This window comes from Typopeltis vanoorti, chromosome 22 (assembly GCF_054136105.1).
Source record: "Typopeltis vanoorti isolate ZY-2024b chromosome 22, IOZ_Tvanoo_1.0, whole genome shotgun sequence".
NCBI classification, from domain to species: Eukaryota; Metazoa; Arthropoda; class Arachnida; order Uropygi; family Thelyphonidae; genus Typopeltis; species Typopeltis vanoorti.
In genome coordinates, this window is record NC_143570.1 from 895,468 (window position 1) to 920,663 (window position 25,196).

Consider the following 25,196-nt stretch of genomic DNA (forward strand, 5'->3'; position numbering starts at 1 on the left):
TGATAGCTGATGAGTTCCAGCCAAGGAGAATAGAAGTTGAATTGCAGGATAGAGAAAAGAGCACATTTGAGCCATTTGGTGTGAGATTGTGGCTAGCAGAACTAAATATACAATTGGGTGCTGCTATAGACCAGTATGCACAAGCAAATAGAAGAAATGGGTGGAAGGAGGGTGATTATTATGGGAGATTTCAACTATGGTCGCAATGATTGGAGTGAGGAGAGGACACACGGAAGGAAGGAACTGGATTTTATGCGGTTATTAAGGGATAACTATCTGCGACAGCATGTAATGGAAAATACTAGGGGTCAGAGAGTGCTTGACCTAGTAATTACATCTGAGGATTTGGCTGTAACAAATATGACCACATTGCCACCAATCGGTGAGAGTGATCATAGGGTCTTAACTTGGGAGGTGGCTAAAGGTGTAGAATTTTCAATTAAGACAGGGTACATGTGGAATTATCGGGCTGGAAAGTATGACAAGCTTAGGAGTTTGATTGGTTCAGTGCCATGGCATGTACAACTGCAAGGACTAGAAGTTGATAGTGCATGGGAGGTAGTTAAGAAGTGCTTGCATGAAGTAATGGCTGACTGTATACCTAGAGTCCGAATAATAAATCAAGTAGGGTTAAATGGATGAATAACACCATTAAGCTTGAGCTGCAAAAAAAGAAACAACTATGGAGGGAATTTAAGGAGAAGGGTGACCGGCAGGCACATGAACAGTATAAAGCGCAGGCCAGAAGGGTAACGAGTGTGGTAAGAAAAGCAAAAAAGGATTACGAAAGAACATTGACCATGCAGGCTAAAGAGAATCCTAAACAGTTTTTTAGATATGTAGCAAGTAAAAGGAAAAATGTACATGGCAGATTGATTTTAAAGAATGCCGATGGTAGGGAGGTAACTGAATCAGTTGAGATAGTTGAGTTACTGAGTGAGCACTTTGCAAGAATATATCATCCAGGTGGTGACATTGCAGAAACGAATAAACCAGTAGATTATACGGGAATTGTGGTTAATGAAGTGGAGGTGAGTAGTCTATTGCATAACCTCAATGTCAATACATCTGTGGGATTGGATGGTATACCAGCTCGTGTTCTACGAGAAGCAGCTAAAGAATTGTCAGTACCCTTGACCATTTCGTTTAATTTGAGTCTCGGGTCTGGGTTAGTCCCGAGCGGGTGGAAAGAGGAGAAAATAGTTCCACTGCATAAAGGTAGTTCCAAGACTGCTGTTGTAAATTACCGACCGATTAGCATATCAGGAATCATTGTCAAGGTCTTAGAGAAATTAGTCAAGAAAAGAATACAGGATTGGATAGATGAAAATGGGATATTGTATGGGGGACAACATGGTTTTGTGAAGGGTAGATCATGCCTCAGTAACTTGCTCACGTTTTATAACACAGTGACGGCTGAATTGGATAGGGGTAATGGATTTACAGTGATACTACTGGACCTTGCCAAAGCCTTTGATAGGATACCACATGGAACCCTAATCAGTAAACTGGAGCAGATGGGTATAGATATAGGGTTGGTGAGATGGATAGGAGGGTGGTTGAAGGAGAGATATCAAAGAGTGGTTTATTCAGGAGTGGAGTCTAAAAGACGTTTTGTGACTACTGGAGTGCCACAGGGCTCTGTTCTTGGACCACTGCTTTTCAATTTGTTCATCAATGATATTGGAAAGGATCTGAGAGGAAGTGTTCACTTGTTTGCTGATGATGCAAAGTTGGGTAGAGCAATTGTGAGTGCACAGGATGTCAAAATTTTACAGGATGATTTGGATAGTTTGGAGGACTGGGCTAGGAAAAATGGATGTCAATTTAATGTGGCAAAGTGTAAGGTTATGCACTTTGGGGTGAAAAGAATAGCAGCAGTATATCGCATTGGTGGAACCATACTCCAGGAGATTGATGAGGCCAGGGATTTGGGAGTGTTGGTGGATAGGGAGTTGAAGTTTAGGGGGCACATTGCAAAAGTAACTAAAACAGCTCACCAAATCACTTGGCTTCTGAAAAATACTTTAACATGCAGAGACGAACAAGTTGTTGTTCCTCTGTATCGAGCCTTGATAAGACCCCCATCTGGACTTCTGTGCCCAGTTATGGGCACCAGGGTTTCTTCGTGATGGGGAGGAAGTGGAGAGGGTCCAGAGACAAGTGACCAAGATGATAGCAGGTTTGTGGAATGAACCTTATGAGAATAGGTTGAAGATTTGTGGGTTGCAGAAATTGGACAATAGGCGAAGGAGGAGTGATATGATTGAGACATTCAAATTACTGAAGGGTTTTTATAAGATTGATCCAGAAGATATTTTTGAAAATATGACTGGTGGTGGGAGGACTAGGGGCCATGAATGGAAGCTGGGCAAGAGCGTGGTTGACAAGGGTGTTAGAGCTAGGTTCTTTACTTGGAGAGTGGTAAATGAGTGGAATAAGCTTCCAGAGTCTGTTGTGGGTGCTACGACCGTGAATGAGTTCAAGGCAAGGTATGATAGATACTGTGTGAATGTTGAATAGTTGTTCTTGACATGATGTTAGGGCCTCCCTCGATGAGTCTGTCGACTCTTTCGAGTTTCCCCAGAACAACAACAATAATAATAATAATAATGAGATTTAAATAGTAATGATGATAACAGTTTTTTTTTTATATAACAATCATAATAATAATTTACAATTATATTGTTCAGAGTTACATAAGTTGTATAATATTACATATTGTAGTTTACTATTTTTTATTTCAAGTTTGAAAAGGTGTGATTATACAACAGTATTTACACATATGCAATCTAAATATTATATTTCCTTATTCTCACAAACAGTGTAAACTCATGATTTACATTTAAAAGAATTTTTATTTTTTTTTACATTGCATACATTTGTTACAGTTATTATATACATTTCATACATATATTTGTTTACATGTGATATTTACATTACGTACATTGGTTTACATATAACACATACATTGGTTTTCATGTGATACGTACATTACATGCATTTGGTTACATATGATACATCTTGGATGAGAACTAATTTTAAGGTTTTGCGTCTTTCATGAAGCTGTGTTTTATGGTTTCGGAGGCGGTGGTGTTGGAAACAAAATCTAGCATCTCATTGATCAGATGCCAGGTTTGTTTCATGTTGTTTTGTGCAGAGGTTAGTTTGTCTCTGTAGTAGCTTCTTTTTGCATTTCTGATTTGTGTTGTAAGGTGATTCCTTGTTATCTTATATTCAGTTTTTAAAGCTGTGTTATTTGGATATCGCTTTAATTCTTTCCATAAAGCATCCTTTCTGTGTATTTCTAGGATTAAGTTTTGTGTTATCCAAGGATTTTGTGTTGTTTTTGAACAGATTGACTTTCTTTGTAGCTTTCTTATATATTTCCTCCAGTGTGAGTTTAATGTTGTTGTATAAGATATCTGCTGAATCTGATGCTAGGTGTTCCCAGTCTGTTTTTCTTATTTCGTGGTTGACTATTTCTTCGTCTATTATTGTAACTGATAGGCCGTTTCTTTTGCTATTAATTTTTGTTTGATAAATATTAATATTCCACCCCCTCTTTTTTGTTTGGCAGCATGATCTATGTTGTTGGAAGCCTGGAATTTGGAAAGCAGTTACTTCGTCATTAGTTATGGATACTTCTGTAAGAATCAATATATCAATAATATCATTGTAATTCCTCAGATAAGCCTGTAATAATAACCAACGTTTTCGGATGCTTCTGATGTTAATATGCAAGATTGAGAGACCTCTCGCATGTACTGTGTTTTGTTTCCATGCATCAAGTGAATCGAAAGTACAATTATGTATTCTGGTGTAATTACATCTATCTGCTGGTTCACATTCATTTTTGTTGTGTTGAGATCTTCTTATTGAACTAAGTTGGAGTCTTTTGTTTCACTCTGGCAACCTTCCATATCTTCCGAGCTTTTTATTTGTACAGACTTTGAAGTCTGTGACGTTCTCAAAAATATTTTGCCATCTTTGATCCATAAAAATTGATACTTTTTTCTTTTCTTGCTTGGTACAAAAGATTCTGATTGAAAGGTGTTAAATACTCAGATAGAAAGATTGGTGTATTGTCTTGCGATGCATCTAAATCCTTGACTACTGGTTTTTTTCAGTCTGCTGGCTTTTATGAGATTGTCTCTTGTAGCCTTGCTTGTCAGAGGAACTATGACTGATGCAGGTCATGGTGAGCCTTGTTTTCTGTTCTTCCTGGGAAACTGATTTATGGTCTGAATATCATTATGCTGTAGGGGGATGTCAATTGCATGGCCTAACTTTAAAACTACGTCTCTGAGGTTTTCTGTGGATTCGGTTTCTGGAAGACAGTTTATGACAACGTCTTCTTTATGTTGTTGTTGGTTTAAAACTTCGTATTGTAGTTTCAGGGAATTAAATTCTTGACGGAGTTCCGATGTGTCTTTTATCAATTTGTGCTGCCTGTCAGTTAATGCGTTAATGCTGGTTTTAATGTCTTTTACCATTTGTAAGACTTCTTCGAATTTTGAATTATTAAATTGAACAAACTCTTCATATTCGCTAATTTTTTTATTATTTCTTTATTCTGTTTATCAAATAGTTCTTGGACAAGATCTACCAAGCTGGCTTTTATATTTTCTAAACCTTTTTCTAGTAATAAATTTACGGAACTCAAATTATAAGACTCACTGGTATTTTGTTGTCTGTTCAGTTCATTGTCCGATTCTTCCTCCGGCGTAATCATTTGCGTCATGGGTGGTGGCGTTTCTTTGTTCTCTCTACAGTTTAGGCACTTCCATTCTTCTCGTTTGGCATTGGATTTGCGTTGCCAGGTTGTTTCTGAAAGTCCGGAACATGTAAAGTGAAGATTCCTATGGCATTTCCTTCAGGTTATATAACATCCGTTGGACGGTAATTCCTTCTGACACACTTGTTGCACTTCATGACTCACCTTTCTTCCTTTGGACAGCTGCAAAGATGCCGACGTCTTTTGTTCTATACTCGTTAGCAACCGCAGTGTACGCTTCAATTTTTAGCACACTCAGATTTTGGATTCCACTTGGCCGATTTTGATGAATTATATGTCACTGTCTTCAGCGTGACAAGTAGAGTTACTGTATGACACTTTTAAATTAAAAACAGGAGTTAGAACCACATTAAAACTATAAAAACGGGACCAGCAATACAACCATGCAACCGTTCGTATGCCTACACAGCGCCCTCTCTCTTCATAATAATCATAATAATAATAATTCCAAAGAATAATCTATCTGCATAGACAGTCAAACACTACCAAATTTTGACAGTGTGTTACTGTCTATATAGGTACAATATCCTATTGACTGTCTATGCATTATGTACAGTTAAACATCATGCTTACCTACATATAGCAGGATTTACAGAACATGCACAGCTACAATATGGTATAATGAAAAAAAAAAACTTAGTAATATAGTACTGTAATAAAGAATTAATATAAACACAATAACTATCAACATCAGTACATTTGGTTAGGTTTGTTCTGTGGTGTAAAAATATTTATCTTTTGTTTTTTTGGAAATTTTATTGTATAAAAAAAGGAAAAAAATCAGTGTGAAGCCATTACAATAGGATGGTGTCTTCATTCTCTTTTATGCAAGGAAGTTCTGTATTGCAATTTGCAATGATGTGACATACACCTTTCTTTTCTGACTCTAGATTAATTCTAAAAAATATCCATTGACTGATACCCACAAAATGAATTTGTACTCCTTTCCTTAGTGCAGAAATACGCTATCAATAAGTTCTACAAACATGATTAAAGTGGCACAATATTAATATATTCTAGTACACAATTATATACTTTTCTACAGTATATATTTAGCAACATATATAACTTTAATAACTCTAAATATTTGATTTTTAAAACATGATAAAATATTATAAAATAAAGAACAGTGAATACAAAGCACAATAATAGCATCAAATCTCATTACAGCTTATTAACAAATTTCCTTACCATAACAAGGTGCCAAAATGTTATGGCCAAAGTCCACTAAAATCAATTTTATTCTAAAGGAAATTCACTACAGTAAACTTTCCACTGTAACAAAATATTCCTCTGGTAAATTTTATCAAAATAGAAAGTTATGTATGGTTTATATTTATATGGTTTATAAATAAACCCATAGATTTATTTTAGTTGACTATACAATTCTTTAAATTTTATAGAATATTACTATTACCTTTAATGTTCCAAGTAAATCTCCTAAATGATGAGCAGGAACAGAATACCATACCAAAAGGTTCTGAAAACCTTTCAAAGCACTTACTAAAATCTGTAATAAAAATAAAAGGTGTTTCTAAATTTTCTTCCAAGTGAATGTTAATGAATTCATGTATATATATATATATATATATATATATATGAAAAAGTTTTAATGACTGTTACCAAGAGATAAAAAGATGACAAATATATTTAAAAAGATACTACTAGTTTACAAGTTTCGGTGAATAGATCAACATCCTCAGGTATCACAATCAAAGAAATATATAAAAAAATTACAGACTTAAAATTGTAATAACAGAACAAGTATAAAAAGACTAGCATGTTTGAAAAACAAATGCGAGTATGAGTTCCAAACAAACGTATACTACGCGCTATCGTGAGTGCGCCAGTACTGAACAGAAGCAACGTGTACATCAGAGAGATTGTAACTCAAGCTGTTGTTGATATGAGAGGAATCCAGAGAAATTTCCCTGGATTCGACAATCTTTCTTTCGAGTTCATCGTAGCACACATGGATGTTAGAAGTCTGAGTCCAGTTTACAATGTGTTGGCGGCCTTCGTCTGAGTTAGCTGAAAAGAGAACGTGGCTAGAGAGAGTGCTAGCTCTAGTCCTGTTATAGGAGATATCTCTACGGTGTTCATCCAAACGTAGAAGGATGGATTTGGCAGTCTGCCCATAGTATGGCTTTCCACAATCACACAAAATCTTGTACACTCCTGGAAACTGAGTAGGAAGATGTTTCTGTTTATGTTTGCTAAGTAATGAACGAAGTTTTGGAAGCATAGTGAAGCAAGTTTTGAAGTTAAATTTCTTGAGAATCTTGGCCAGTTTTGGTGAGAGAGAGCTGATGTAAGGCAAGGAGATGATGGCTCTGTGAAACTGAGTAGGAAGATGTTTCTGTTTATGTTTGCTAAGTAATGAACGAAGTTTTGGAAGCATAGTGAAGCAAGTTTTGAAGTTAAATTTCTTGAGAATCTTGGCCAGTTTTGGTGAGAGAGAGCTGATGTAAGGCAAGGAGATGATGGCTCTTGGGGAAGAGGGATCTTCAGAAGTAGTTGAGTGCCTGGGGGAAAGAAATTTATCAATTTTCTTTGGAGAGAAACCATTGTTAATGAAAGTTTTTTTAAGAAAAAAGAATTCATTTTTAATTTCTGTTTCTTCTGTAAGTAATGATCTGGCTCGGTGAGCTAAGGTGGAAATAATACCACATTTTTGAGGGGGATAGTGATGGGAGGAAGCATGAAGGTATCTATCAGTATGAGTAGGCTTTCTGAAAATTGAGAATTTAATGCTCCCAGCACATCTGGTAAGTTTGAGGTCTAAAAAGAGAAGGCAGTTATCTGATTCCAGTTCGAAGGTGAAAGAGATTTTTCATGGTACTTGTTTAGGTGGTCTAAAAATAAATAGAGGTTATTGACACTGTCTTCCCAGATGAGGAAAATATCATCAATATAGCGGTACCAGACTTCTGGTTTAAAGTGAAAGGAATTAATAGCTTTTTCTTCAAAATCGTTGAGAAATATATCCGCGAGAATCGGAGAGATTGGGCTGCCAATAGCCAGACCTGAGTTTTGTAAGTAGATCTTATTATCATATTTTAAGTATCCTGACTTTATGCAATGGGAGAGAAGAGCAAAGAGTTTTTTTAATAATAAAGATTTCTTAGAAAACTCGCAAGATATTTGGAGAGATTATAAGTGGGAGAGTGTATGCCCTCAACTATAGGTCTGAGTGGGCAGTTATTTTTGTGAATCTTGGTGAGACCATACAGTCGAGGTATCAAGGGATGAAGTGACCTAAGAGAAAGCCGAATGTTTCTTTGTAACTCTAAGGTGGTTTTTAATAAATTATTAGTTCTATTGTGTAGTTCCATCGTAGGGTCACTAGCAATTTCTGAGTACGTATCACTATTTAAAAGTTCCAAGATTTTATTATGGTAATCAGACTTGTTTAAGATGACAGTTGCATTCCCTTTGTCTGCCGGAAGGATAACTATGTTATTATTATCTTTCAAGGACTTGATAGCTGTCCTTTCAGAGTAAGAAATGTTGTCAGGTGGAGGTCTAGCTTTATTTATAGAGAAAATTGCTTCTGTACGGAGGAGGTTAGCTTCTTTGTTTGGTAATAAAGAAGCCGCCTTTTCTATCTTTGTTAAGAGATGTTCTCTAGGGATGGATGTTGGAGCAGTGACAAAGTTGAGACCTTTAGCAAGTATGCTTTCTTCTGCCAAAGATAATTGATGGGAAGACTTATTGATGACAACTTTTTTTTTAGATAGGTAGAGTCAAATTTCTCTTAAATATAATCTCAAATTATATTTAAGAGAATCATATTTTCTAATGAGTTTTTTAGACCTCAAACTTACCAGATGTGCTGAGAGCACATAATTTCCTATTGAATTCACATTCAGTTTTTGTAACAGCTCTAGTACTTCATTCACATACACCTGAGTTTTTTCCACCAGTATAGATAGCTTTCAACTTTATGATGCATACACCAAGTGGATAGCTTTAAGCAAAATGGGAATTTAATAGTAGAACAATCTGTTTCTGTATCAACTACCCACATACCATCTGCATTGATGAAAGTTATTCTTTCATATTCATCCTTTCTTTCACTTGCAACATAATAACAGAATTCTAAAGAGTTGTCTTCTCCTTGCAGAGCCAGCTTTTCATACTCGCATTAGATTTCTGTACAATAGCCATAACTCTTCTGGCCTACTCCCTATAATTCTCCTAACTGACATCATACTTATATACATAATGTACCTTTCACATCATCTTTTTCTTAAGAAATGCTTGCTTAATATGACTGTACACCCATATCACTCTTACTCTTTTTATTCTGCGAACTCTAGGGATGCACTGTGATATTGCATTGATGTCTTTTTTAAACACTTTCCATACACTGCTGATATCCTTCCCAAGCAACTGATACCATGGAATCTAATTTAGTATTCTCCTCAGCTGGTCAAAATTTCTTGCTTCGAAGTTCAGAATGTTAACTTTTTACATCGTTAAAGATACAATCTCAAAATCAAATCAAATACAAAAAAAAAAAAAAACCTCAAAACTCAAAACAATAAGTGAAAAAAAAGCTAGACTACAAGCCTAAATTCCTATGAGGAGTGCCCTCTATGTTGCTGTAAGATAGCCTTGACTATTTGGTGAGAGTCCTAAGAATTAAAATTTCCCAAATCTCAGGAAGTTTAACACAACATATTTATTAAAATTAGGCTGGTTTAACAAATCTGCTGCTGACTTTATGAAGAGTCTTTCAAGTTCATATTTGTTGTGGTGAAGTACAGCAGTTTTTTTTTCTATTAGATTATACGCAAGGTATCCAAAGCATGGTCAGCAAGACCAAACCATAGTTATGGCAGCAGATGTATTTTCTGTCTTCTTCTAGGCAGATGTTCAATCTCCCAGTTTGACCATAATAGGGTAATTTACAAGAAAAAGGACTATGAATGTTATTGCAACAAAGTTCTTGAATGTCATGTTCAACTGTTTCGTGGTATTGTAGGTGAAGAATTCATTTTTATGGATGACAATTCCACACCACATTGTACATGAGCAGTGGAGATACTTCTTGAGATCGAGGATATTAATTAAATTGCATTGCAGGAACACTCCTCAGATCTCAACCACAAAGAACATGTTTTGGATGCAAAAGGAAGCTGCATTGCTGCTTGAAATTCTCCTCCAGAAAACAAACAAGGCCTTATCCTTGCTTGGAAGGAGGAGTGGGTCAGTTTGCCTCAAGAACTCCAGAATCATTTGGTGCTAAGAATGGTATGATGCTGTGAGAGCTGCATTGGTTAATAAATAGTTTTCTGTAAGCACTGTACATTAATTCCTCAACTACATCCTTAGGAAATTTGTAACTTTTGCCAAAAACGTACCTTCAATTTAATTTGTACAAAATTAATAACACATTTTGTGAAATATAATTCATTAGAATGATGGAAATAAATTTATATTCACATTTGGCTGTAGTCATTTAAATTTATTCATATACATATAAAAAATGTAGTTTGTCCTTAGCTTTGGGACACCAGTGTATTTTTATATCTACACTATATAATCCAAAAAGTTTTGTAGTTTATATTACATTACATTTAACAAGTGAAAGTTGATCATATTGGCAAAATTAAATAATTCTGAGTAATTGGGACACCAGTGTATTTTTATATCTACACTATATAATCCAAAAGTTTTGATCAGTTTATATTACATTACATTTGACAATTAAAAGTTGATCCTATTGGCAAAATGAAATAATTCTGAGTAATACTTTTGAATAAGTCTCTGTTTTGACAGGGCCACTCGCCTCCTGAAATGATGTTATGGTGCATTAGGGGCATCCAGATAGAGTCCAGTAGCTGACAGTCATACAGTAAGTGATTGGCGGTCTGTTGAAGGTGTAGACAACAAATGAATAATGGTTCAAATTAAGTGGATATCGAATCCAACATTATTTCATAGCCGAATATAGAAACGACAAGAGTTTCATGCCGAATATCATCATCATCATCAAATTCCTGCCATGTAGCCTCAAGAGGTGTACAGGATATGATAGTACTACATGAAAAAAATTACATCATTACTACTTCCACTCTACAATTTTGCTCCAAATCAGTCTGTTACTTGTCAAGACTCCAACATTATCAGATCTTATATTTCTATTGTCTAAGGCACTTTGTACCGTATTATCAATCCACCTATATCTTAGTCTTCCTCTGGGTCGTTTAACTGCCAACCTGGCAGATAACACTTGTTTTGCAAATCTTTCTTCACCCATTCTGATTAACTCTGCTAACGCATTCCTGGATACTGACAATGTAAAGTTCTTTCCTAATATCCTCGTTTATAATATGATATTGCATTGATGACATCTGTTCATGCCTATGATCTTTCTCAGGACTCTCATATCTGCAGTCTCTAGTCTTTGGTCAGGTGTTTTAATTCTGACCCAGTTCTCAGATCCATAAGTTAAAACTGGTTTGAACACTGTCTTGTATAATAATTTAGTGTTCCGACTAATTTCTCTCTTATTCCATATGAATTTATTCAATTGACTTCCCACCATACCAGCTTTGTTGATTCTGTTGTCTATTTCCATATTTAATTTACCATCTTCACTAAAAATCGTGCCTAAGTAGATGAAATGTTTTACTTGTTCCACAGGTTCTCCATTCACAACACAGTTGACATTTTCAATGATTCTGCCTATTTTCATTGACAAAGACAATGTCAATGAAAATTACAAAGCAATAAAAAGACAAAGTCTTTGTCTTTTTATTGCTGACCTTCATACCATATCTATTACAACAGTTATTCAATTTAGTCAGTGAATCTTGCAGACTTGTAGCAGATTTATTTAGAAGTATAACATCATCCGCATAAAGCAAAGAGCTGACATTAACATCTCCAATTTTGATATCATGTTTAATACCACTTTCCTTCATAATGTGATCCATATAGATAATGAATAACAGAGGGGATAATGTACCTTCTTGTCTCACACCAGATTTAACATTAAACCATCTTCTTGTACTTCCTTCAATTCTAACTGCCGACTTACAACTCAAATAAAGACTAAGTATTGCTTGATATAATGCCCCATTGACACCACATAACTGTAGCGTATCGAATAGCTTCTCTCTTGGCACTTTGTCATATGCCTTTTCCAAATCGACAAAACTTAAATACAGATCTTTGTTATATTCCCATGCTGTCTCGACTATTTGTCGTAAAGTGAAGATCTGATCCTGATAGCCTCTATTTGACCTGAATCCAGCTTGTTCTTCATCAAGCTTTTCTTCCACAATTCTTCTCAACCGTTTCTCAAGTATACTTGCATAGATCTTGCCAGGAACACTCAGTAGAGAAATACCTCTGTAATTCTCACATTCAGTTTTATTTCCCTTTTTATATATGGATACTATAAGAGCTCTACTCCAATCATCGGGAATTCGTCCCTCTGTCCAGGCTTTCTGAACTATGCAATGCAGCCACTCTAAGATTCTTATACCACCATACTTCAGCATTTCTGGTTGAATATCATCTACTCCTGCTGCCTTTTCACATTTCAAGCCTTTGATGGCTTTTTCTACTTCAAGTATGGATATGTATTCCTGACTGCATGCCTGGTCAGTGTTTTTTACCACTATGCTGTCATCACTGCTCGTTTCATTTAGCAATTTTTCAAAGTAATTATTCCATACTTCAAGGATATCTTTTTCTCTCTTTTTCATGTCACCTTTATCATCTCTAACTCCTTTTTACAGCACTCTTTCCTCCATTCCTAAGCTTCTTCAACAACCTCCAGAATATTTTGCCACCTTCTTGATATTTATTTTCTATATTCTTGCCAAAGTCCTCCCATGACTTTTGTTTAGCTAGTTTTACACACTGTTTTGCATTCTTGCATTTGTCTCTGTATTCTCTAAGAGCACAAGCTGACTTATTTGCCAGGAACTTTTGATATGCTTTCTTCTTTTCCTTCACTTCCTCTTTAACTTCCTGTGTCCACCATGGAGTTCTAATTTTTCTATCCTTGCAGACAACTTCACCACATGCCTCCCTAGCTGAATCAATCAGGGCTTTCTTCATGGCTTGCACTGAATCTCCAAGGTTTGGTTGCTGTTCTCAAACTCTTTTATTTTTTCTTCAATAATCATTGTGTATTTTAGTCTACAGTTCACATCTGAGAGCTGCTCAACTTTTATTAACATTAAAACTTTCTCACGTGTTATTCTTTTCAATATGAAATTCAATTTTATCCTGCTCAAGACTAAATAGTGATCACTTCCTCAAATCCTCTGTACACTCTGGTGTCCTGCACCAGGTAGAAAACATCACTATCAACAATAACATAGTCAATGAGACTTTTCTTATTCCTTGCCTCTTCTCTCCATGTGAATTTGTGCACATTTTTATGTTGGAACATGGTGTTAGTAATAACCATTCCATGTCCTGAGCAGAAATCAAACAGGTATTTGCCATTATTATTAGCTTTGCTCTTTTCTCCAAATTTTCCCAAAATATTTTTGGGAAAATTTGGAGTTGCTGTTCTCAAACTCTTTTATTTTTTCTTCAATAATCATTGTGTATTTTAGTCTACAGTTCACATCTGAGAGCTGCTCAACTTTTATTAGCATTAAAACTTTCTCACGTGTTATTCTTTTCAATATGAAATTCAATTTTATCCTGCTCAAGACTAAATAGTGATCACTTCCTCAAATCCTCTGTACACTCTGGTGTCCTGCACCAGGTAGAAAACATCACTATCAACAATAACATAGTCAATGAGACTTTTCTTATTCCTTGCCTCTTCTCTCCATGTGAATTTGTGCACATTTTTATGTTGGAACATGGTGTTAGTAATAACCATTCCATGTCCTGAGCAGAAATCAAACAGGTATTTGCCATTATTATTAGCTTTGCTCTTTTCTCCAAATTTTCCCAAAATATTTTTGTATGTCTGACAATCACTTCCTACTCTGCTATTTAGATCCCCAACAAGGACCAACTTTTCCTTTTTCATTGTGTCAGTAGCTTTCTCTAGAGCCTCAAAAAATTCCTCCACTTCTACCTTAGTAGAACCTTCTGTGGGACCATTGGCACAAATAAGTCTCATTGTCCAATTCCCCATTCTGATATTTACCCAAATCACTCTACTTGACCCTGTCTGCCATTCAAGAAGATGAGCATCGTATTTTATGTTGAATACTATGGCTACTCCTTCTTTTCCTTGATTGTCATTGCCTGAATATAACATTTTGTATTTATTGCTCAGCAAGATCTCACCAGTTTTTGTCTTTTTTGTTTCAGTCACCCCTATTATGTCAATCTGGTACTTATCTAATTCCTCAGCTAGCTCCATTTCTTTGCCATTCAGGCTTCTTATGTTGATAGTACCGATCTTTAACTCTGGTGATGTTGAGTTGGGGTGTGTTTTCAGATTTGTTCCAGTAGCTGACTTTTCGTTGTTCACCCTGGTTCCCTGGCAAAAACAACGGGGCCTTGTTTAACCGGGCGACACCCGAGCCAGCATGAAATTTTGTCATGTTGTAGTAAAGGTGGAGCATGCTCCGATCATTGTCCTTAGTATTTTCTCATAATGTAAAGCACATCTCTTAGAAGATGTATGATGTCATACATTATAGGGGGAGGTCACTACCCAGACCGGTTTCGACCTTTTTTGAGGTCTCATCAGTGGGAGCTAGACCAAGAATACTCAGGATGAAGTGATGCAAAATTTTTACTTTATGATACGAGTTGCTAAAAAAGGTGTCACATTACATCACATTACATTGAATAATGGTGATTTAAGAATATGAAATCTGTGTAGGTACAATCTTAACTTTCCATGTCCTGTTAGTAGCATGATTAAACTTTGAGAGATGGCATGTATTTTTAGCCAGAATCTGCTTCTGATACTTGGAAAGAATTCTTTTGTTTTGTTGATCTGTTTTTAGATATTTTCCATTACTCTTCCCATAAGTTTAGGCTTATAACTTCTGCAAGTGTTTTTATAGCACATTTTGAGTACTTTTGGTAATTTATTTCTAACTGTTCGTCTATAGTCACTTCTTTAGCCAGCTCTTCCTCTCTCTTATTTCCTGCTATCACAGTATGTGCCCTCACCCAGGAGAACTTAATTTTCCATCCCTCTAGAGTGATATTCCTTACCAGCTTTCTTGTTTGCTCTATTAATGCTAGTTAGTTGTTCTGGTTTGTTATTCCATCCAGCGTGCTTCTACTGTCACTGTGAACAATTGCGATCTTTTGATGAGGTGTTGAATTCTAATTTCCCGAGATATGTAAGTGAATAAACTATAGCATGTTGTTCTGCTTGGAACCAACCAACCAACCAACCATGTTGTTCTGCTTGGTTGTTTGAAAGAGGGGATGCAGTCTGAAAGCAATCTTGTATAATGGTCTGTCTGGAATATACTATGAGAGAACAACTGATGACATTTCCTTCTGTTTTACTCCTGTCAGTGGTATTCATCACTTTCAGCATTGTCCTTCTCTTTAACACAAGTTTTCTTTTCTGGGTGAGGCCACTTACTGCAGTGAAGTGGAAGTTCATAGTGGTTTGGTTCAATGTTGGAATTTCCATTATATCTTTTGGAAGTGACTTTACATATCAGACAGAATCCTTGCATCTTCAGGCAGATCGGTGTCAGACCAGCAATAATGCAAGCTGATTCAAAAGATATTGTTCTGTAACCTTTAATTATTTGTATGGCTATAAGATGTTGAACGTTTTAACTTTTTTTTGTTTTTCTTAGATTTTAGTGCATCTTTCTAAGCAGGTGCAGTTCATAATACCAATGGTAGTATAGCTCTGGTATATATTGTTTTTAGTGCTCAAATGGCTAAGGCCCAGCTTATCCTTGATGATTTAGCTAGAAGGTTTACTATTTGTAAGCTTTTTTTCAGAAGCATATAAGAGGTGCTTATTAAATTTGTTGTCTATATTTACTCCTAAGTATTTTAGTTCACTGGCTACCTCTAGAACTTCCCCATTTAGGAAGGCCATTATAGATTGTTTTGATTTTTTTACATGAGATATAGAGCACTTTAGACTTGGTGCTATTGAAAGTAACTTTCTTCTCATGAATCCACTTTTCAATTTTAAAGAGTTCTTTGTTGGCTGTTACTTCTCTGAATCATTATCGTCAAATCATCAGTGAAAGCTATGACTTTTGTTACAGTAATGAAAGGCAGTCTTAATAACTAGTTGTACTGGATGTTCCAGAAATCTGCTCAACAGCAAGAACCTTTTGGGCAGCTTTGTTTGACTTCTTTCATTACAGTTGTGGTTTTCGATGTCATGGTAGAATAATGTTCTGTCTGTAAAATAATGTTTTGTAAGGTAGAGTAGGTTTTTTGGACATTTGAAATCTCTTAAATAAGTAATTATGGCTGGCTACCATGCAGCATTGAAGGCTCCTTGTAAATCAAGTGAGATCAGTAGTATGTAATTTTTTTGCTGTAAACCATCTTCTGTGAACTTTTTTAACCTCCATAATTATATCGAGAGAGAGAGAGAGAGAGAGTGTATGTGTGTGTGATATTCACATGCCATATTCATTCAGAAAAAAAACAACCAACCTTGCAGTGTGCAAAATCATCAACACTAGAAGACTGAAGATTTTGAAGTAGGAGAAGAAAGCAGCGAAGGGCATACTGTTCTTCTAGACAAGGTTCACCAGTTTTCCTGAAATAAAGAAATGCAACTTTGCAAAAATAAACAATGTTGAATATTTTAATATAAACATTAACATAGTATATTAACATTTATATAATGTTATATATGTAATATATAAATGTTACATATCAGAAAATATATTACGGGCAGATCACTTAAGAGCCAAAGCTAGATAACTGGAAGGAGATCACATAGCCTTTTAAGGAATGTGGAGAACTGACTGGGCTTCTAACTAAATTAACAATCCTCACATTCTCATGTTAGTAGGTATCTGCTTGGATACTAAATGAACGACGATGAGCTGACAATTTAGAATTTAACAGACGAAATTGTATTCCTACTGGCTTAAACCTATGTGTAATAATGGTACAACATGAGAGAATTTCATGTGGCTGGGATGTCGGCTGGTTAAATCTGCTGTTTTCATCACGGAACGAAACAGCAAAAAGTCAGCTACTGAAACAAACTCCTACTCAACATCAGCAGAATTCAAGATAGCCACCATCAACATAAAAAGTGGCAACAGAAAAGAAGTGGCAAAGGAATTAGAGAAGTATCAGGTTGACATAATTGGTGTCATCAAAACAAAGAAGACAAAAACAGGTGAGATTCTTCTGAATAACAAATACAAAATGTTATGTTCAGGAAAAAGTGACCAGGAAAGGGAAGGAGCAGTTGTAGTATTAACATTAAATATGAGAATAATCTTCTTGAATAGTAGGCAATATCAAGTAAAGTGATGTGAGCAAATATAAGAATGGGGACTTGGAAAATGAGACAATAAGGCACACTATGGTCTCAGAGAATGTTCTACTGAAGAAGTGAAGAAATTTTTTAAGGCATTATTGAAGGTAACTGACATAAAATAAAAGGGAAAGTTGATCCATGTTGGAGATGATGTTTTATAATTGATTTTATAATGAAGTTTATAATTGATGAATTAAAACAAAGACCAGACATACAGAAATGTTTGGAAAAAATTTAAAGAAAAGGGCAAAGCTAATAATAATAATAAGTACCATCTGAAATTCTGTTTGGGACATGGCTTGGTCATTACTGACTCCAACATAAAGATGTGCACAAATTCACATGAAATCTCATTAACTGTGTTATTATTGATAGTAATATTTTCATGCTGGGCTTAGAGACAAGAGTATACAAGGATTTTGAAAGAGGAAGGAATCACCATTTAGTTTTGAGCAGGATAAAATGAATTTTATATTGAAAAAGAAAAATGCACAAAAGTTTTAAAAAGTTTTTTCTCCTTTCTTCTAAGAGAGAAGCTTTCAGATGTGAGCTGCCAACTCAAATAAAGCAAATGCTTCAATACAAAAATGAGAGTATGAAAACAGGACTCAAAGTTTGGGGATTCGGTGGCAAGCACTAAACAAAATATTTAATGATCAAGGCATGAGGTGAAGTGTGCAAAAATATAAAAACCAGAACTCCATGGTGGACACAAGTTAAAGAGGCAGAAGACATGAAGAAATGGAAAAGAAGCCTATCAAAAGTTCACAGCAAGTGAGCCAGCAGTAACCCTGAGAGAGTACAGAGAAAAATGTAAGAGAACTAAGTTATTATTATTATTATTCGTGACACCTCCAAGGAGTCCGAAGACTCATTGTGGGAAGACACCTACTATACAACTGTCGAAACTCCACTACCAATCATCTCCATCAACGCCATCTACCACCCACCACCACTAGTATTTTTTGTCTGAAAATTGCATGTGTTCTGAAGGGCCGATTTGTGTGTATGCAAGATGAAAAACCCAACTTTCAGGGAGAAAAAACCTTGCTACCTCCGTATGAGATCTGCTAACTCACCTTCGATTGAAAAAGTCGATATAAAGATTTCTCCCATCAAGACGAGAATCGAACTTAGGCCTATTCCAATCAAAGGGTGCAATGTACCATCATTCTTCCAATTGCGCTATGGAGGCATTATGTGTAAAGGTAACTAAACAAAAAATGATAAAGGTGACATGGACACTGAGGATAAACAAAATTTGGAGGTCTTAAATAATTGTTTTGATAAATGAATAAATTGAACAAACACAGACAGAACAGTAGTAGAAAATATGCAAGAGGAATGCAATTAAGCATCAATATTTTTTAAGTCAATAAAGCTCAAAAATCTGAAATGCATAAAGGTGGGTGAAGTGAACAATCTATGAACAAAAATCAAAGTATAAAAATTTTAGTGACTGCAATGCATAATTCAGAAGACCTGGTCATAGAATTATATTTCACATGAGAGAAATAAAACTGAAACCAAATGTGAGAATTACAGAAGAATTTTCCTACTGAGTGTTCTAGGAAGGTTTATGCAAGTCAACCACAGACTAAAAAAATTAATAAAATGTAATAAATCCAGTTAGAGTCTCCAGGATTCTGTAACTAAACTGAATAACTGCTGTAACAAATTTGGTATAAAAATTGGCAATAACATGACCATCATCATCATCAAATTCCTGCCATGTACCCTCAAGGATATGATAGAACTACATGAAAAAAATTACATCATTACGAACTTCCTATCTACAATTTTCCTCCAAATCAGTCTGTTACTTGTCAAGACTCCAACATTATCAGATCTTATATTTCTATCATCTAAAGCACTTTGTACCATATCAATCCACCTATATCTTGGTCTTCCTCTGGGTCGTTTTGCTGCCAACCTGGCAGAGAACACTTGTTTTGCTAATCTTTCTTCGCCTACTCTGTTTAAGTGACCATACCGCCTGAGATTAGCTCTGCTAATGCATTCCTGGATGTTCACAATGTCAAGTCCTTTACTAATATCTTGTTTTTAATATGATATTACCATTGATGCCATCTGTTCACGCCTATAATCTTTCTCAGGACTCACATATCTGCGGTCTCTAGTCTTTGATCCATAACTTAAAACTGGTTTGAACACTGTTTTGTATACAGCTAATTCAGTGTTCCGACTAATTTCTCTCTTATTCCATATTTATTCAATTGACTTCCTACCATACCAGCCCTGTTGATTCTGTTGTCTATTTCTATATTTAATTTACCATCTTCAGTAAAAATCGTACCTAAGTAGCTGAAATGTTTCACTTGTTCCACAGGTTCTCCATTCACAACACAGTTGACATTTTCAATGATTCTGCCTATTTTCATTGTCTGTCTTTTTATTGCTGACCTTCATACCATATCTATTACAAAAGCTATTCAATTTAGTCAGAGAATCTTGCAGACTTGTAGCAGATTTATTTACAAGTATAACATCATCTGCATAAAGCAAAGAGCTGACATTAACATCTCCAATTCTGATATCATGTTTAATACCACTTTCCTTCATAATGTGATCCATATAGATAATGAATAACAGAGGGGATAATGTACATCCTTGTCTCACACCAGATTTAACATTAAACCATCTTCCCGTACTTCTTTCAATTCTAACTGCTGACTTACAACTCAAATAAAGACTAAGTATTGCTTGATATAATGCCCCATTGACACCATATAACTGTAGCATATTGAATAGCTTCTCTCTTGGTACCTTGTCATATGCCTTTTCCAAATTGACAAAACTTAAATACAGATCTTTGTTATATTCCCATGCTTTCTCAACTATTTGTCGTAAAGGGAAGATCTGATCCTGACAGCCTCTATTTGACCTGAATCCAGCTTGTTCTTCTCCAAGTTTTTCTTCCACAATTCTTCTCAACCATTTCTCAAGTATACTTGCATATATCTTACTAGGAACACTCAGTAGGGATATACCTCTGTAATTCTCATATTCAGTTTTATTTCCCTTTTTATATATGGGTACTATGAGAGCTCTACTCCAATCATCGGGAATTCGTCCCTCTGTCCAGGCTTTCTGAACGATGCAGTGCAGTCACTGCAAGACTCTTACACCACCATACTTCAGCATTTCTGGTCGAATATCATCTACTCCTGCTGCCTTTACACATTTCAAGCCTTTGATGGCTTTATCTACTTCAAGTATGGATATGAATTCCTGCCTGCATGCCTGGTCAGTGTTTTTTACCACTGTGCTGTCATTACTGCTTGTTTCATTTAGCAGTTTTTCAAAGTAATTACTCCCTACTTCAAGGATATCTTTTTTTTCCCGTTTTCATGTCACCTTTATCATCTCTAACTCCTCCTAAGCTTCTTCAACAACCTCCAGAATATTTTGCCACCTTCTTGATATTTATATTCTATATTCTTGCCAAAGTCCTCCCATGACTTTTGTTTAGCTAGTTTTACACCACTGTTTAGCTTTCTTACATTTGTCTCTGTATTCTCTAAGAGCACAAGCTGACTTATTTGACAGGAACTTTTGATATGCTTTCTTCTTTTCCTTCACTTCCTCTCTAACTTCCTGTGTCCACCACGGAGTTCTGATTTTTTTATCCTTGCAGACAACCTCACCACATGCCTCTCTGGCAGAATCAATCAATGTTTTCTTCAGAGTTTGCCACTGAATCTCCAAGGTTTGTTTCCTGTTCTCAAGCTTTCATTTTTGTTCAATAATCTTTGTGTATTTTAGTCTAAAGTTCACATCTGAGAGCTGCTCAACTTTTATTTGCTTTAAAACTTTCTTACATGTTATTCTTTTCAATATGAAATTCAATTTTATCCTGCTCAAGACTAAATAGTGATCACTTCCAATTTCAAATCCTCTGTACCCTCTCGTGTCCTGCGCCAGGGAGAAAACATCACTATCAACAATAACATAGTCAATGAGACATTTCTTATTCCTTGCCTCTTCTCTCCATGTGAATTTGTGCACATTTTTATGTTGGAACATGGTGTTAGTAATAACCAGTCCATGTCCTGAGCAGAAATCCAACAGGTATTTGCCATTATTATATGCGGCTGATGAGCTGCAGCCAAGGAGAATAGAAGTTGAATTGCAGGATAGAGAATAGAAGCTGAATTGCAGGATAGAGAAAAGAGCACATTTGAGGCCATTTGGTGTGAGATTGTGGCTAGCAGAACTAAATATACAATTGGGTGCTGCTATAGACCAAGTGATGGAAAAGATGGTGGTGACAGTATGCACAAGCAAATAGAAGAAATGAGTGGAAAGAGGGTGATTATTATGGGAGATTTCAACTATGGTCGCATTGATTGGAGTGAGGAGAGGAGACACGGGAGGAAGGAATTGGATTTTATGCAGTTATTAAGGGATAACTATCTGCGACAGCATGTAATGGAAAATACTAGGGGTCAGAGAGTGCTTGACCTAGTAATTACATCTCAGGATTTGGCTGTAACAAATATGACCACATTGCCACCAATCGGTGAGAGTGATCATAGGGTCTTGACTTGGGAGGTGGCTAAAGGTGAGAATTTTCAATTAAGACAAGGTACATGTGGAATTATCGGGCTGGAGAGTATGACAAGCTTAGGAGTTTGATTGGTTCAGTGCCATGGCATGTACAACTGCAAGGACTAGAAGTCAATAGTGCATGGGAGGTAGTTAAGAAGTGTTTGCATGAAGCAATGGCTGACTGTATACCTAGAGCCCGAATAATAAATCAACTAGGGGTTAAATGGATGAATAACACCATTAAGCTTGAGCTGCAAAAAAAGAAACAACTATGGAGGGAATTTAAGGAGAAACGTGACCGGTAGGCACAAGAACAGTATAAGCACAGGCCAGAAGGGTAACGAGTGTGGTAATAAAAGCAAAAAAGGATTACGAAAGAACATTGACCATGCAGGCTAAAGAGAATCCTAAACAGTTTTTTTGATATGTAGCAAGTAAAAGGAAAAATGTACATGGCAGAATTATTTTAAATAATGCCGATGGTAGGGAGGTAACTGAATCAGTTGATATCGTTGAGTTACTGAGTGAGCACTTTGCAAGAATATATCATCCAGGTGGTGACATTGCAGAAACGAATGTACCAGTAGATTATACGGGAATTGTGGTGAATGAAGTGGAGGTGAGTAGTCTATTGCATAACCTCAATGTCAATACATCTGTGGGATTGGATGGTATACCAGCTCGTGTTCTACGAGAAGCAGCTAAAGAATTGTCAGTACCCTTGACCATTTTGTTTAATTTGAGTCTCGGGTCTGGGTAAGTCCCAAGGGGGTGGAAAGAGGGGAAAATAGTTATACTGCATAAAGGTGGTTCCAAGACTGCTGTTGTAAATTACCTACCGATTAGCATATCAGGAATCATTGTCAAGGTCTTAGAGAAATTAGTCAAGAAAAGAATACAGGATTGGATAGATGAAAATGGGATATTGTATGGGGGACAACATGGTTTTGTGAAGGGTAGATCATGCCTCAGTAACTTGCTCACATTTTATATCACAGTGACGGCTGAAATGGATAGGGGTAATGGGTTTACAGTGATACTACTGGACCTTGCCAAGGCTTCTGATAGGATACCACATAGAACCCTAATCAGTAAACTGGAGCAGATGGGGATAGATATAGGGTTGGTGAGATGGATAGGAGGGTGGTTGAAGGAGAGATAGCAGAGAGTAGTTTATTCAGGAGTGGAGTCTAAAAGACGGCTTGTGACTAGTGGAGTGCCACAGGACTCTGTTCTTGGACCACTGCTTTTCAATTTGTTCATCAATGATATAGGAAAGGATTTGAGAGGAAGTATTCACTTGTTTGCTGATGATGCAAAGTTGGGTAGAGCAATTATGAGTGCACAGGATGTCAAAATTTTACAGGATGATTTGGATAGTTTGGAGGACTGGGCTAGGAAAAATGGATGTCAATTTAATGTGCCAAAGTGCAAGGTTATGCACTTTGGGGTAAAAAGAATAGCAGAAGTATATCGCATTGGTGGAACCGTACTCCAGGAGATTGATAAGGCCAGGGATTTGGGAGTGTTGGTGGATAGGGAATTGAAGTTTAGGGGGCACATTGCAAAAGTGACTAAAACAGCTCACCAAATCACTTGGCTTCTGAAAAATACTTTAACATGCAGAGACGAACAAGTTGTTGTTCCTCTGTATCGAGCCTTGATAAGACCCCATCTGGACTACTGTGCCCAGTTATGGGCACCAGGGTTTCTTCGTTCGTGATGGGGAGGAAGTGGAGAGGATCTAGAGATGAGTGACCAAGATGATAGCAGGTCTGTGGAATGAACCTTATGAGAATAGGTTGAAGATTTGCGGGTTGCAGAAATCGGTCGATAGGCGAAGGAGGGGTGATATGATTGAGACATTCAAATTACTGAAGGGTTTCTATAAGATTGATCCAGAAGATATTTTTGAAAATATGACTGGTGGTGGGAGAACTAGGGACCATGCATGGAAGCTGGGCAAGAGCGTGGTTGACAAGGGTGTTAGATCTAGGTTTTTTACTTGGAGAGTAGTGAATGAGTGGAATAAGCTTCCAGAGTCTGTTGTGGGTACTACGACCATGAATGAGTTCAAGGCAAGGTATGATAGATACTGTGTGAATGTCGAATAGTTGTTCTTGACATGATGTTAGTGCCTCCCTCGATGAGTCTGTCGACTCCTTGGAGTTGCCCGGAACAATAATAATAATAATAATTATTATCAACTTTGCTCTTTTCTCCAAATTTTCCCAAAACATTTTTGTATGTCTGACAATCACTTCCTACTCTGCTATTTAGATCCCCAACAGGGACCAACTTTTGCTTTTTCATTGTGTCAGTTGCTTTTCTAAAGCCTCAAAAAATTTCTCCACTTCTACCTTAGTAGAACCTTCTGTAGGACCAAGGCACAAATAAGTCTCATTGTCCAGTTCCCCATTCTCATATTTGCCCACATTACTCTACTTGAGACTGACTGCCATTCAAAAAGATTAGCCTCGTATTTTGTGTTGAATACTATGGCTACTCCTTCTTTTCCTTGATTGTCATTGCATGAATATAACATTTTGTATTTATTGCTCAGAAAGATCTCACCATTTTTTGTCTTTTTTGTTGTTTTTTCCCATTTCAATTGTGATGTTGAGTTGGGGTTTGTTTTCAGATTTGTTCCAATAGCTGACTTTTCGCTGTTCACCCTGGTTCCTTGGCGAAAACAACGGGGGCTTTGTTTAACCGGGCGACGCCCCAGCCAGCATGATATTTTGTCATGTCGTACCATCATTTTTTATTTTGGTTTAACCAATAAGAATACAATTTCGTCAGCTAAATCCCAAATTGCCAGCCCATCCTCGTTCATTCAGTATCCAAGTAGATACCCAACAGGGTGCACCACGAGAAGGTGAGGATTGGACATTAGGTCAGAAGCCCTGGTCGGTTCTCCACATTCCTTTAAAGGCTATGTGGAGGTCTCCTCTCAGTTATACAGCTTTGACCCTTAAGCACCCCCATACAAGATCAAGACTAGAAAAATAAGCAGCAACATCCATCTGCATTCTAAATTTAGAACCTCTAGAACAAGCGACAATTTTAGCTATTTAAATACAATTTTTAGTAAAGATGCAAATTAAATATAGAAATAAACAACGAACTAACAAAGCTGGTATGGTCAAATGAATGAATTTATATGGAATAAGAGAGAAATTAGTCAAAACAATAAACTAGCTGTAATCAAGACTGTATCAAACCAATTTTAAATTATGGATCTGAGAGCTGAATTAGAAATAAAACTGGTGATCTAAAGAACTAGACTACAGATATGAGAAGACCTAGAGAAATTAGAGGAATGAACATGGTATGAATAATTGAATCATATTTGAAATTAAGATATTAGGAAAGAACTTGACATTG

General features: G+C 36.3%; 1 protein-coding gene across 4 annotated transcripts in view; it reads right to left on the reverse strand.

Moving 5' to 3' along the window:
• LOC150094096 (HEAT repeat-containing protein 6) overlaps positions 1 to 25,196 on the reverse strand; it is a 446,924-nt gene that overhangs the window by 348,823 nt on the left and 72,905 nt on the right. For all 4 annotated transcript variants that reach the window (XM_090412214.1, XM_090412213.1, XM_090412212.1 and 1 more), the window contains exons 5-6: positions 16,394 to 16,499; positions 6,216 to 6,308 (exon numbers count right to left, since the gene is read on the reverse strand). In XM_090412214.1, the coding sequence (XP_090268340.1) occupies positions 6,216 to 6,308; positions 16,394 to 16,499 (199 nt within the window). The remainder of the gene's footprint in view (positions 1 to 6,215; positions 6,309 to 16,393; positions 16,500 to 25,196) is intronic.